The 14,680-nt window shown below is 42.2% G+C and overlaps 1 protein-coding gene and 1 long non-coding RNA gene across 4 annotated transcripts in view; one reads left to right on the forward strand and one right to left on the reverse strand.

Moving 5' to 3' along the window:
- Positions 1–7,532, reverse strand: part of KITLG (KIT ligand) — a 58,456-nt gene extending 50,924 nt beyond the window's left edge. Inside the window, exon 1 of one of the 3 annotated variants that reach the window (XM_065042188.1) lies at positions 7,313–7,532. In XM_065042188.1, the coding sequence (XP_064898260.1) occupies positions 7,313–7,327 (15 nt within the window). In that variant the 5' untranslated portion in view covers positions 7,328–7,532. The remainder of the gene's footprint in view (positions 1–7,312) is intronic. The other 2 variants (XM_065042196.1, XM_065042179.1) reach the window with 2 other exon arrangements.
- Positions 7,533–7,691: 159 nt separating this feature from the next.
- LOC110363202 (uncharacterized) overlaps positions 7,692–14,680 on the forward strand; it is a 63,638-nt gene continuing 56,649 nt past the window's right edge. Inside the window, exons 1-2 of the long non-coding RNA XR_010468232.1 lie at positions 7,692–8,427; positions 10,101–10,237. This is a non-coding gene — a long non-coding RNA (uncharacterized LOC110363202). The remainder of the gene's footprint in view (positions 8,428–10,100; positions 10,238–14,680) is intronic.

Here is a 14,680-nt window from a genome sequence, read left to right on the forward strand (position 1 = left end):
ATTATTATTTTAAATGTATTGTGACTAACTCCTTACTGTCTTATTTCAGCCAGACCACAAAAGTCAGCACCTTGATATCCTATTCCCATTTTACACACAATTATGAAATCTCCATAAACAGAGAGGATTTCTTTGAATCAATATGAAATCGAGGAAGAAACTTCCCTACATCCTTTAAAACTTCCACATTTACAGGCACAATCCAAAATCATATTTTAAAATAATGAACCTTGCACAACAGTGTATTACTTCAAGGTTTCAGTATGTGCTGTAGACATCAATAAGTTCATACTTTTCTCCAGGAGCAGCTCCTACAAAAAGAGCTGCTGTATGATTTGCAGAATTCATTTTCTGCTCTAAACGGTAATAAATTGTCAGGACATGCACAACTTAGTTTTACAGTTTGACTTATGTTGCCAGAGTAACTTTTTTCCAAAAGCAATTAGAGGTCATGTGTTACTAAACAGACTGAAGAATCCATTCAGCAATGATGTATCATGCTGCAAACATAAAAGGAATACATATATTGGTCTGCTGCTACCAAGCAAGCCAAAGGTAGCAAGGTAAATCTTGTATTTTTCCTTCATACTTCCAAATTCACATAAAATGTATACACCTATCACATATCATCATAAAATGCCTATCAGAAAAGTAATTGAGCATTATTAAGTTCTTCCTCAAAAAATAACTTTACCTGTCACTGAATTCTGAGTTTCACAGTAAACAACAAAACTATACAACGAAAAAAACTATAGATCCATTTGACAAGAACCCTTTCAGATTATCCTGTACAGGACTCAGATAAACCCTTATGCAGAGGAAGTTCTATTATGCTGTCCTCTGCCTTATTTATTTCATGATAAAGCACAGTGTGAATTCACACACGGGTTATGCCTCTACTGTAAAGGAAATCCACACCGTTGGCACACATTTCCATGCATGTGTTGTTCCAGGCTGAAACTGGACATTCCCAGGACTCAGCTGTGCCCACATTCAATACTTCAAATAGCTTCTTAAGGTTCTTCTAAAGAAGAGACAGTAGAGTGAACAGGACTACACTTATCCTTGGCCTTAACAGTCAATGAACCGATGTCCCCGGAGCTGATGGTAGCAGAACAAACGAGAGGCAGAAGAACAGCTGAAAAAGACAGTGGATGCAGGTTTACTGTAACTGAGAGGGCTAATGTGATTGTATTGAAGCCAGGTTCACCCAAATGGAGTGGCCATGCTTGGAAACACCAAGCTATACGAACAGATAGGATGGGCAGACTGACATTTTCAGGCTCTGATTTGCAGATGCCTGAATCTTTCTGAATGTAGGTTCAGAGGCTGGCATGATTTGAAGTCTGTGAATTTGGAATTGTGGCCTGAAATACAGGCACCTCTATATTCCTAGTTCATGTGTCAGCCACCCTCAAGATGGGAAACAATAAATGTAGTAGCTCAGTTAATTTGGTTTTAAAGTATGACTTAACTCAGGGGAGTTAAAATCTTAATCTGCATAGACCCAGTTCAGATTTGGAGCAACACTGAAGTTACACTCCAAATTCAGAGTCCAAACTTGAATTTTTCTTTTCTTCCCTCTGGCACAATGCATAATTATTTATACAATGTAGAACAACTTCAACAAGACAGACTGGATGGTTAGACTTCTCCTAAAGTGTTAAGTTCCTACCCAAGAAAAGAGGTGAACCTGTGTGTCTCACTCCATACTCACTCCAGTGAGTATGATCAGGTTAATTCTTTTAGATTAGCCTTTTTCTGTCTGGATTAAATCAAGGTTGTTCACAAACCCAGAGGTAATCTCATCCTCCTGTGACAGCCCAGACTAAACCTGTAGGCTTTGCAGAACACGAGTCTGAATTGAAGTGTGCAAACCACCTCTCCCCGGGCCCCAAGGCTTCCAGCACACCCTCCTCCTCTCACTTCCCAGCTCTGCTGCCCAATGCCAGTGAGATGCCAGTGAAGGTGGAAGAGCACAGAGATACTCATCCTGACTCTTAGAAATTCTTCACTGGAACATTAAAAAATACCATGTGAAAGGCTGTTATAAAGGTGTCCAATTGCATATGGGAGAAAATGCAGCTCTCAAGGCTTGGGCTAAATAGGATCTCAATGGTTATTCCTGAACCTGGTTTTCTCCATCCACTAGGTTTTGCAGCAAAAAAGGAAGAAAAATAAAAATAAGCAAATACTGCAGTCCCTGCATGCTTACAAGTTCTCATTAACAGCAGTGAAGGTTTGGGCCCGGCAGGTATCTGAAAGGAGTGTCCACAGAAGACCTGCTTGAGAGATCATCTCAGACTGTTAACTAGTGGTCAACTATTGGCCCTGCAGAGGGGGACCCTGCAGTCTCCCCCCTGGCTTGCACCACCTGGTCTCACTTCTAGCGTCACTTCAAGTGGTGATGGAATAGCTGAAGGCTTGGGACTTACACATTTTGTAAAAGGGTGTGCCAAGGCACAGCTGCAAAGCGGCTGGTAACACAAGGACCTTCTTCAAACAATACCTGCAGTGACATCTTAGACCTGATGATATTTTTGCCTTGCACTCAAACTTAAGTCTGCTTCATACTGCAACAATAACACAAAAAATGTACAAAGCAGAAAATTCGTAATCACATTTAAAATGGTTATTGCATCCATCTACCCCATATAATTTAAACATTGTTAAAACAGAAACAATAACCAATCATTCGCCCAGTGGTTATTAGATAATAATAGAAAATGAGGTGATAATTTATTTCCTACATCATCGTGATCCAAAGTGTTCATTAATTTGAACTCCTAACCTGGCTTTTATTTAGACATACAGTAGAAATAATATCTTCATTAGCGTATCTACTTTCATTGGCCTCAGATATTATGAATGCTACCAGCTTTAATCAAATGAAATACTTAACATTATCTTTGTTCCCTCTGCTAGTAACTGTAACATATTTTCAACTTTCATTCTCATATTAATAATGTCTGATACTATTTACATTTGTCAATAACTAAAATCATCTGCAAAGAAACCTATATTTTACATACTCCCTGCAGTCAGTTATTTCGGCACTGGTAATATTTACAAACATTGGTATTGCGGGTTTATGCAATGCAAATGTAGGCCAATCAACAAAAACAAAGAGAAGTGCTACCCCTTTCCACTCACCTTTTTTTTGTCCATCTCCTTTTTCCACAAGTGCACAGAAAAAAAAAAAAAAAAACAAAAACAAACCAAAAAAGCAAGTGGATTTGCAGTGTGATTAAAAGGCTGACTAACCTCAGGTTTGGCTTACCAAAGACCAGGGCAAGAACAAACGCTTTCGTTTTCATCTGTCAGCTCCCACAACACTCAAATGGAATTGCGTAGGGAGATTTTTCCTGCCTTGCTTCAAATAAATGGGTGTTGTGTTTACATACTGCATACTGAGCATTGCCCACCCGAAGCCAAGGGCTGCATCTTGCCAACTCTTAACTTTCATACAATATGGCGATTACATGAGCCAGCATACCATTAAGCCGCATAACAAAACTTGGAGAATGGCACTGTCAGCTTGCAGAACTGTACCTGAACAACTGACATGCAGTGCACAAAAGGAGAAACCAGATTTCAGTACGACGGCAGAACTGGTTCAGAAGCATACCGTGTTAGCGGCCTCAGTTTAAACTACAAAGCCAAGTGCTGCATATTTCATGGAGATAAAAACTTACAGGCACTCAATACAAGTAGGCAGAGAAAAAAAATAATAAAAAGATCACTAAACATGCCTTCAGAATGCTCCCCCACCCTAGAGTCTTTCAGGTCATCTGCTGTTTATTTTCCATATAACACTTTATTCCAGGACATTCATTCCAACTGCGACACTTGAAAACTGGCCTCTCTCAGCAGAGTCAAAACCAAGGGAAAACACAATGAGACCTTAGTCCACTGCTCAATGTGAATAGCACAACATCTTTCTGGCTCCAGCAAATTCTCTTTTTCTGTCTGATGAGCAGATCTATACCTACTGTGAGCTCCAAATGTCTTCCAGTGTGCTTAGTGTTCATTTTTTTTTTGCAGCATGAGCAAGAAACATTGGAGATCAGAGTTCATTATCTCCCCTAAAATAATGACTCTACAAGCTTGTACCAAGGTATCAGATACTTACTTTGTGGTTTTGATTTTGCCTGTCGATATGAGACTGTAACTGGCAATTTGTGTAATAATTTTTTTTCAGGTACCATTCTATAATAATTTCTCCAGAGGCTCCCACTTCAGTGACACAAACGTACTACAGACAGGACAACCTAAGAAGGTCCTATAATTACCAACAATAATGCACACATTTGGAGGTAAAAAGCTGAGCTGAGATCTAAGACCCTTCTAATACTGCAGTTTCTAATACTGCATCTAACCCACTGCTGAAGATCAAGTGCCTGAACCAAGTATCTGTGATACCTTAACATCAGCAGCCTTCTGAGCTAGCCCCATGGGTGACCCCTCCTTGTGGCATATTTCGTAGTAACTTAATCCTATTTAGACTGCCTTCAAATCAAACAAAGAACAAGCAAATCAGAAATCTGCTACATGTTTTTGCAAGATCGTATCACACTAACACCAAGGCTGTCCAGACATGAGTGATATTTTATTTGTTGTTATATTAGCATGCAAAATGACATAAACTCACTTCTGATAACAGTTTTAATTACTAAGTATATAAGCCTGCAAATCCTCTCATACAAGTAATCCTTCAATAAGATTAATTCATTGAAAAAGGATTTGTATGACTGGACCCTAAATGCTTAATCACATTTTCAAAGCCATTTTACTTAAAAAAATACATCCAGGAGATGTTGGTACATTTAAAATAATGGATTATATATTTATTAAACTGTATAGTTTCAGAAACAATCCTTCTAGGACTGACACTGTTGGAGAACATGCTCCTACAGCTCCTGTGGTTTCTCAGGTTAAGACTGATTTAAATAAACTGACCAACCTGCTCACTTTGAGTCTAATGTTCAGCCCAACGCTTCTCTTTCAGCACTTCCGTTGCACTGACGTATGACTCAGCTACTCCTTCAGCTGCACTAGTTATATATTATCCCTGTGTAACATTACCTCAAACATCAAAATCCCCAATTTATTTTAAGCATTATCCAGGTATTACTAAGTGTTTTCAAGGCTCAGTGATGAAGTTGTTCTCACTCTCTGTACTATGTCTATTGCAGAATATTTTATTTAAGAAATGTAAACTTCTTTCCTGGTTTCCCAATTCTGTTCTTTACACTATGCCAGTTACCAGACTAGACAAGGGCAAAAGTAGCCACACGAGAGCATAAAGACAATAATGTACTTTACTGTGCTGGGTGCCTCAATGCACTAAACTCCTCCTTGTATTCACTTCACTTGCTCTGTCTTTGCACAATGGTCTTCACAGTTTTAATGAAAAGTCCTTCTCAAAGTACCTCCTGCTCTCATCCCCTGGGAATGATTAATGGTTTGGTATCAAATTTGTTTGCTAATCCTTAAAATGAAGGAAAGAATCCTTTGGAGAGCTAGGAGTCTGTCACTATCTCCAAAAAGTTGGAAGCATAACTGTTTGAAGGCTGACAGATGCTTCAACACCATGACAAGAAGCTGTTCCACAGGCTACAGCTCATAAGCTCCTGAGTCAAGCCATATGGTCTTGAATGCCAAGACTGCCTGTCTTCCCCAGTTTATTGGGAGAGAGGGATTATTCCTGCTTTGCTCTGAATTTGCAGAACTGTTCTGTTGCTTTTAGAAGTTTACAGTTTGTATGAAATAAAATTCTTGACCACTTGCACTCATAAATCCTCATTTGTTTGCTGAACAGTTTTTTCTTCTCTGAAGAAACAGCCCTACATATATGATTCCATTGGCTAGTATAACGTCTTGTGACCTCGTTGCTATCCAGTCTGATATCAAATGAATGCATATAGCTAAGCTCATATAAATACGGCTCTTACACTTTAAAAGACCCTTCCCAACTAATAATCTATTCAGCATATTTGACGAAGTTTGTACATAAGGTCTGAAACAACAGCTTTGAGGTACAAAAAGCATCTTTAGTCATCTAAAGAGAATAGCAGCAACGGATACATGCTGTTAGAATTAAGAACTGATCATTTAAGATAATACCTCACTGTACTTCAGCATCACAAAAATTGTCTCCAAGTTATAACTCTTTAAGCATGGGTACATCCTCCAGTACTTTGGTCAGATGAGATTTAAATATTTCAAAAAGTGAATATTTCTAATTCCTGACATCTCTTGAAAAACTACTTAACTGCCCAAAAGGCTTCAGTAAGGTCTTTCCCTTCTTCTGATAATATATTTTGTGTCCTTTCCAAGAGCATATGCTGAGGTGTCTTCAGGCTATCGGTGTGTGGACGACACAGCAATTGCCAAGAAGATGAACGCAATAAGTATCTTGCTTCTAATCAAGCAGCATAGATGAAGGCAAAAGCCCCCAGTGCAGGACCAGTGGTGTGTGTCCATGAACTGTTCTTTCTCAGAGCTCAGTCTTGGCACTGAGTGGCCCCTGGCCTTCACTGAGGTCAGCCAGGATGGAGGGTACCGACACCTTGCAAAGTCTAGCCTTAAACTTTTTCTCTATAGAGTTTCCCTGAGCTGCTTCTTGTTACGAGATATTTTTTCCACTCATGTCTGTCCCCCATCCTTCCTTCTTTTTTTTTTTTTTTCGTAAAAAATGGGCAGTGCAGCGATTGCAATCTCTACAGAACTTGGAGAAAAAAAGTCAGGGACCCCCTACAGCAGTACAGCGGGGTTCTTCACGGCGAGGTGAGGGAGGGCGAGGGGCGGCACGCCGGGGGCTGCCCGCAACACCGACCGGGAGCCGCATGCCGGAGCGGCTTGAATGGAGCCACTGAGCACAGCAGCCGCGACACCGCTGCCTCCGATTATTTCACGTTTTCGCACTCAGTTCGTTAGTGTAACACAGGCAACTGATTTATTAAGGCAATTATTCCAAGTGCCTTCTGTGATCTCCTACGGCTCAGCCGCTGATCCGGCCGCTTGCTGCAACTTTTCCACTGGCTGCGGGCGCCAAAGGCAAGACCGTGCGGTAATTTTTGTAAAATTTGTCACCTCTCGGGCTCCTTGAGAGCTACCGGCCCCCGCGGATACCCCTACGGACGAGGCTTCACACTCCCCGCCCGGCGGCTGCCCCGATCCCAGCAGCCCCCCGGTCTGCAGCGGACCTTCCCCGCCTGCGAGCCGCGGTCCAGCCCTGTCCGGCAGGTCGGACCGATCGCCCCCCGCAGCGCCTGGCCGCCCCTCGCCCCCGCAGCCCGGCCTCACTTACTTGTGCCTTCTTCATAAGGAACGGCAGCGCTGCAGTCCAGCCCAGCCGGCCGTGTGCAAACTCCCTTCAGAGGAACTGTAGCTCCAGCATAATGCAGCAGCGGATAGTCCACGCATTGGGGTTGCCCACGGCGAGCCCCGCGCTGCCTCTGCCTGCCCCGCTTGCCCCGCCGCCGCTCTGCGCGCCCCGCCGCGCCCCGCTGCGCCCCTCTCCCCCCCTCTCCCCGCGGCGTGAGCGCCTGCACTGACTGGAACCACAGGCGGCCCCCGGCCAGGTCTTTTATATCTCAGATCTGCCTCCAGCAGCGGCGGCGGCAGCAGCAGCCCTTGCAAGACACGCCTTTCCCCTCCCTTCCTCCCTCCCTCCCTCCCTCTAGGAGGACTGGGAGCCCAGGCAGACCCTGCCGGGAGGGGGAAACCCGAGTAAACTTAGGGGAAGTTGGAGGGAGGAACAAGCCGAGCCTGCCCCTCGCCAGCGCAGCAGGGAAGCGCGCCCGCCGCTGGGCTGGCGGGGCAGCGGGCTGACCGCCGTGGAGGAGCGGCAGGAGGGGATGCGCAGGGGATGCGGGGTGGGATTAGGAGCTCGGTAACGGCCGCGGCGTTGGGAGGGTGGCAGAGGGCTTGTCTCATCCGATGCCCGGGGGCTCGGCAGTGACCGAGAGAAGCCACCCCAGCAGCCCGACCTCCTCCGCGGTGGGCTCTGACAACTTGCAGGGAAACCTCCTGCCGCCGCCGCGCTCCAGGGCAATTAGGCTGCCGGCACTGAGCCAAGCCCTTGGGTTGGGTTCCCCCACCCACACCGGTGAGAACGGGGGGTCCCTCCCGCCGCCGGGGTGCCGCCTCGGCCCGCGGCGGGGGAGGCAACGGGCCCGGAGGGCTGGCAGGGCTCCCGGGCAGCGCCCGGTATTTTCAGCGCAGCACCCGTCTGCGGCAGCGGCGCGCACAGCCGGGAAGCGACTCCGGATTTGCGACTTCCATTTCAGTGCTGCTTTTTCCATAATCGGCGAACACAAGTTAGGCAGTGTAATATGCATTGCAACTGGAGCTTCAGAACTCGTTTTACCTGCTCCAGATACAGAAAAGTTGTTGAGCAGTGCCTCCTAATGCTTTGTAAAGGTGATCTTGCAGGTCTTTTAACATGCTGTTACAGCTTGCATGTTGTGTAAATAATGTATATGTGTTGGGGGTGGAAAAACGATGCTTGATACCATGTGGAGTCCTGCTGGCAAATCCATCCCAGCAGTAGCGACAGAATTTGAGTCTTTGTCAGAGAAGACAGCTGTCAGGTTAACACAGGCTAAGTCTTGAGTGTGCATTAAATGGAAAGCAGAGTGCTTTATGGAACTAGCATTTCTGAGACAGCAGTCTTCGGTGATGATTAAAAAACATATTAACATGGAATGAAGAAAGAATAGTCTACCCAAGTCAAAGGTCGTTTCCTAAGGGAGATTAGATATGCTAAGAGTACACAGTAAGATATTTCATTAGAGAAGTTTGCTTAGTTTTAACCTAGAATTAATGGCAAGCTTTCAAAAGACTAGGATTCTCCAAAGTAAAGATGAGCTGTTAAGGTACAGAAAGATTTTGAACCAATTCCCAACTCAACTATATATTTGGGTTTAAGTATAGGACAGATAAACACCTAATCTCTTGTGACTCTACATCCAATACAGACAAATGGATTGATAATTTCCTTTTACAGCATGACATTGGTGATGAATTCATTACAGGTTGGGGTTTTTTTTTGCATTTCTTTATTATTACCTTACTGGATTACCTTGGAGTTCTTATGTTATGCTCTGAGCTTTGTCAGACTGTTTTATATGCATATAGTAATAGTCTCTTCCTCTAAAAGGTTATGATTCAAGCAATAGACAAGCAGTGAAAGGGAGAAAGCTGAAACAACAAAAAAAATCAAGGACCACACTCACTGAAAGGATACTTTGTATATCACCTAGTGGAGATCAACCCAGGCTGCTTCCACGGTTTACGTGTTTAGCAAATAGGGCCAGGAGATTAAAATGTTATGGCATATTTCCTCTTTAGAACAGATGACAGGTTTAGTCTCCTGGGGAGAAGCCCTAGAAAGTGTGAAAGAGCAGTCTGTTGTAGCAGTTACCTACATTACGGAAAACACTTCAGGTCTTTCTCGGTCCTGAGCTCCGTCACAGTCCACTGTTGGTCATGACAGGAAAGCTTTAGTGAATGCCCTGCATCCAGTTACCTTACTGATAGTTATGCAGAGCTGGTAAGACTTAAGTTTCTTTGCCACCCTGGCATCATACACCTTTTCTCTCCATCCCTGATCCAAGTTCTTGAATCTGCCCTTGTGTTTAAACAAGCCCAGCTATAGTCAAATAATGTCCTTTACATCTCTCCCTTTATGCTGGCACTTTGCCAGTGTATTGCTGCTGACATTGACCTCAGTACAGTTTGGGAAGTCTTTTCTTTGAAATTCAGAGCTTAATACTTTAAGCTTGTTAATAACTTACGTCCATAACCCATAAGAAAGCGTGATTTTATTAGGCTTGGCCATTTCCAATGTAGTACCAACTTTTGATTTACCATGTGGGAACTAGTAAGGCATGGACTGTTAGCGCATTGAGTGGTAGGTTTCCAAAGCAAAACTGCAAACCACATTTAGTCTTTTATGGCCTACCTCATTTGCATCTCTAAATGCTTGAGGGTGAGCACAGGTTCTTCTAATAGTTCTGTGTAAACCTGTTTTTTCACAGGGAAGCTGTGGAAAATAGTGTTGGTCAACCCAGATCTTCTTCCTCTCTTCACAGGATTTGGTTCCACCTACTCAGCAGGATTGTCCTTCGCCAGGAGTACTGTTCTGCGTACATGGAAATAGCAACAACTGAAGCATAAATGACACCTTTCCAGTCTAGTGTGAATGGAAGAGTCTCACCGTCTTCTGCAGGTGAGAAATGGCTGTTAAGTTCTGTTTATTTTGGAATTTTATAGAATGTCTGCTGTGCTTTCTATAGTTCCAGGTATGAGAAGAATGACCCTACTCAGCATGTCGATAGCTTGGCTGCTGGCTGGAATAGTCAGAATTCAGATGTATGCAGAATTAGATCCAATGTCAGCCACTGAGGTTTCTGGGTTCAAAAGTGCTCTGCACCAGCTTGGAAAATTGAAAAATTTTTCCTATGGAATCATCTAAGCAAACACCAGTGTGTGCATATTAGAAAGATAACACACTGATCCCATCTAATCTGTTACAGACGCTGAGTATGTGGAGGTCTTTTCTGGCACAGAGGCCCACTCTGTAGCATTAGCTCAGCTAATTCCACTCCCCCTGGTCTTTTCTGGGGACATGGAGTAATAGATACAAGTTTTGTAACCTACCTCAGGCAGAAAAAAATAAAAATAAGAGTTAAAATCGAAGTATATACAATCAAACCCAAAAGGTGTCCGCAAGCTTCCTTAGGTTTTATTTACAGAAGTACCTGATGATAGAGGAATTGCTTCTCTACAGAAAAGAAAAACTTTGCAAACTTGCAAGATCTACAGAAGTTATGTGAATTACTTTGATATTGAAGAAGTACATTGAGATAACTAACTTCTTAAGAGCACTTCCTTGTCTTTGCTGCAGCAAAATGTACTAAGTGTTATTCTGTGATTAAGAACTCATATATTCTAGTCTTGAAGCATAACCACAACTGAGTATTAATACTTTAATATTGGATCAAAGTATGTGTTTTGAATTTCTAATTAAGTTTTCTTATGCTTAACAGATACTGAAGTGACTGTTGGTTTATTTTGAGCACCATACATCCTTTGTGCTTTATACACATGACAGGGAGAACTTGTGTGGTTATTCAGTGTAACTAATCAGCAAGTAAGTGAATGAGTCAATCAAGGCTTCAGTCCACAGGGACACCTGCACCACTATGGAGCTGCTTTTATTTCATTGGGCACCACAAGAACACAGGATTCAGATGCATTTTTTCATTCACATGATTTGGCTCCAAAGATTGATTTGTGAAAGGCAGTTTCCATGTAACTATTTGATTCTCCATAATATATTAGTACAGACTGGGATTTTAGGGGTGACGATGTTGTGATATGGTAAAATCACTAACTTGCCAGTTCATTTGTCAGACTCATTGGCAGACCAGCTGGGGGTAAATGCAATATTCTAAATGAATAGAGGTATTTCTATATTAAAAAAAATTAATTGAAAATCAGTTATTTATTGAAACGGCAGTATGAGCCACTCAGTACCTCAAAATGAAGCTTCTTTAAAAAAACGTGTGCACTCTAAAAGCCATTTAGATATAGGAAAAAGAAGAAGCAAGCAGCACAGCACAGAACTGGAGCCAGGTGGCTTCAGACTACTGGAAAATTGTTTAAAAAGTGCCAGTGAAGGAGGCTAGAGATGCACAGTTGTGTGTGAGTTTTGTTTGCCCAGAAGGAGCTACAGAGACAAGCAGGTAGGCAAAGCTGGAGTGTAGTCATTGTTTTCCCTGGAGGGAAAGTGGACTTTGTTCATCTGACTTCCATACTGGTCAGGAATACTGATGGAGAGAAGGAACCATTTTTACTGAAAGTTTAAAACTGCTTCTGTCTATTAGTGCCTTTGCTGGTTTACTTTTCAGTAAAGTGACAGTTTTATTTCCACTGGGATTTTACAGCAGGATAATTAGCATGCGAGAGATACCCTTTTTTGCTAAGAAAAGTTTTTGGCAGGGAAGAGTACCCCAAACTAGGAAGTTACACTGATGTTGTATAAAACTTGATCAGAGCCTGTGAAAATATAGTGGTAGCTGCTAAAAAGTAAATGTCCATTTCTTGACTTACATGAAAGCTTCATTCTACTATTCTTTCAATATATTACAGTTTTCAAGAAGTCTGAAATAAGAATCTGAAGATCTTGTTGGCATGAGGGAATTCTAAGCTAGAAAAAAAGAGTACATGGAGAACATAATTTGGGAAAAACTGATGCTTTAGCAGATGTTAATAAAAATGTGAGGCTGTGTGAAAAGCTTGTAAAGTTTTGCAGCTACTAAGATTCCAAGAAGATCAGAGGACAGCAGCATTAAAACATTTTTTTGGTTGTGACTCAGTTTTTTTTGGTCTGCATGTGTTCTAAGAGGGATCTGATTCATCTGCGATTGCACTAAAAAGAACAACATATGCTTTTGAAGACTTACTTACAAGTGTGATCTTGAAAGTTATTTAGTTGTCCAGATCAGGGAGACTTGCTGGAGTACACTGTGATTACTTTGATGGCATGCCTCTGTTTCCTTCTACGTTGCAGCAGGTTGCAGGGATGAATGGTGCCCATCTAACTCTGGTCTTGGCATTTGGTCAGAAATAGACCAGAGTATATGCTGGGATGGACAGGTCAGCTTTTTTCTAAGCCTCGAGTTTGCATGTAACCATAGTATACCATGCTGTCATAGTTGCTGGTGGTGAAGTTCAACAGTGTTCAACACGGCTCAGTTTACCAGAGGCCAAACACCACCTTTGTCCTGTTTCTGAAATGATGGAGTACCCACGCTCCAAGGACAATTCACTCTTATTTGCAGAGCTTTCTGTACTGGGTTTGATTGGAGAGCAGTGCTCAACTCTCTGTTTGGCAAATGCAGTTAGTACTCCTAGCTCTGAAGAATACTTTATTCCTGAAGTTCACCAGCCATCTACTGTGGCCTGCCCCTGACATGTTGGATGAAAAAAGAGCAATTTATGCTACAGACACTGGTTTCTTTAAGATGCTGTAGTTGATCCGATTTCTAAGGATTAAATTCTATGCCCAAATTTATAGTAGGGGATATTTCAGTTTCCACAGTCTTCCAAGCATGAAGGAACAGGGAGATTTGTAATTCCTTCTTAAACAGGAATACCAGAGTCACTGAGATGACTACTTGGAAGTACTGGAGCTCATGCTTCCAAGAAGCATATTCACAGACAGTGTAAAACACGCTGCCTACAGCATTACAAAGAGTTACACTTATTGTATTAAATAATCATTATTTCCCTAATGTTCATATGTTTTGTAACTTTCCTCACATTTTGCCCTGTCTTCCACTTTGTGAGAAAATAAGACAATCATACATTACAGTAAGCAAGCCAGACAGTATTAGAGGTAGGCAGACGCAAGATGATACACCATCTTGGACATCTGCAGTGCAACTGGATGTTTATTACAGGACAACACAACCACTGCTTATTATGTCTGAAATTCAGTTGTTTGCCTGTCATGAGAGCAGTTTGTGCAGCCTAATGCACTAATTAGAGTTATACAAGCTCAAAAAAACCCACGTTATTTTACTTGTATGATTCTATTTTCAAAGAAAACAACATAGTTTATAATTTTTACCATTCTTAAGTAGCTCCTTGTTATATTCGTATCTTGATTCCATTAATTTATAGGTCATAAGTGTATGAGAAATAAATATCTCTGTTCCCAGATTTGTTGCCTACATCTCTTGATTTGCATTAGTCTATGTCATCCTATTCACAGTAATTACAGCCCTAGGGAGTTTCATGACAAAATGGTTTCATCTGTAAACAAAAAGCTACATAAGTGGGAATGGATATAAATATTCCCTGTTTACAGGAAAAACTGAGACTATTCCTGTTCAATGAATTTTTATTTTTATTTTTTTTTTTAATATAGTACATTTAAACTGAAGAAAGGGAGAGTACAGTCTTAGATACAGTGGCTTCAGAACTATATTTATGTCATCATTCTTCTCTTTGTTTGATGAAGTCTGATTGCATTAGGACTGTTGGAAGGACTAAAATGTAGGTAGGAGTAAAAGGACTTCCAAGGCTGAGTCCCCTGCCATCAAGAGTAACTGTTATCATTCAGTCCTTTGAAGGCTTATCCACTTCCAGCATAAAATGAGTTAAGTTTCTTGTCCCTGCTCTTTTATAGGAATGCTGATGTAGAATTTGACTCATCTCATGGTTGGAAACCTTCTTTTAACTTGAAGCCTAATATATTCATTGTCAATTTATACATGTTTGTTCTTGGGCCAAAGTTATCCTTTACCATAAATAGCTCTTCCCTTTCCCTACTGCTTTTTGATCCTACTGCCCAAGCTACTGGCAATACGTACATTAATAAACAAAGCAGAGACGAAGTGTGGGCTCAAGTACTGGCACGCAATGGCCTCTGGAGTTTGATTTTTAGTACTTATTTTGGCACGGTTTTGGTCCAGCCAACTGAAGTTCTCCAGGTCTGAGCTCAGCCAGAGAAAGGCTACAAGCCAGCACCCATTTCCAACAGGCAGTTCCCTCCTATTCTGGGCAAGGAAGAGAGTCGAACTGTGTGGATGCAAGCCATCCTCTGCCACTTATCCTGGCGCAAGACAATGGATCCAGGCCTAAAGCTGTGGTTTGGATTGCC

This window comes from Columba livia, chromosome 1 (genome assembly GCF_036013475.1).
Source record: "Columba livia isolate bColLiv1 breed racing homer chromosome 1, bColLiv1.pat.W.v2, whole genome shotgun sequence".
NCBI lineage: Eukaryota > Metazoa > Chordata > Aves > Columbiformes > Columbidae > Columba > Columba livia.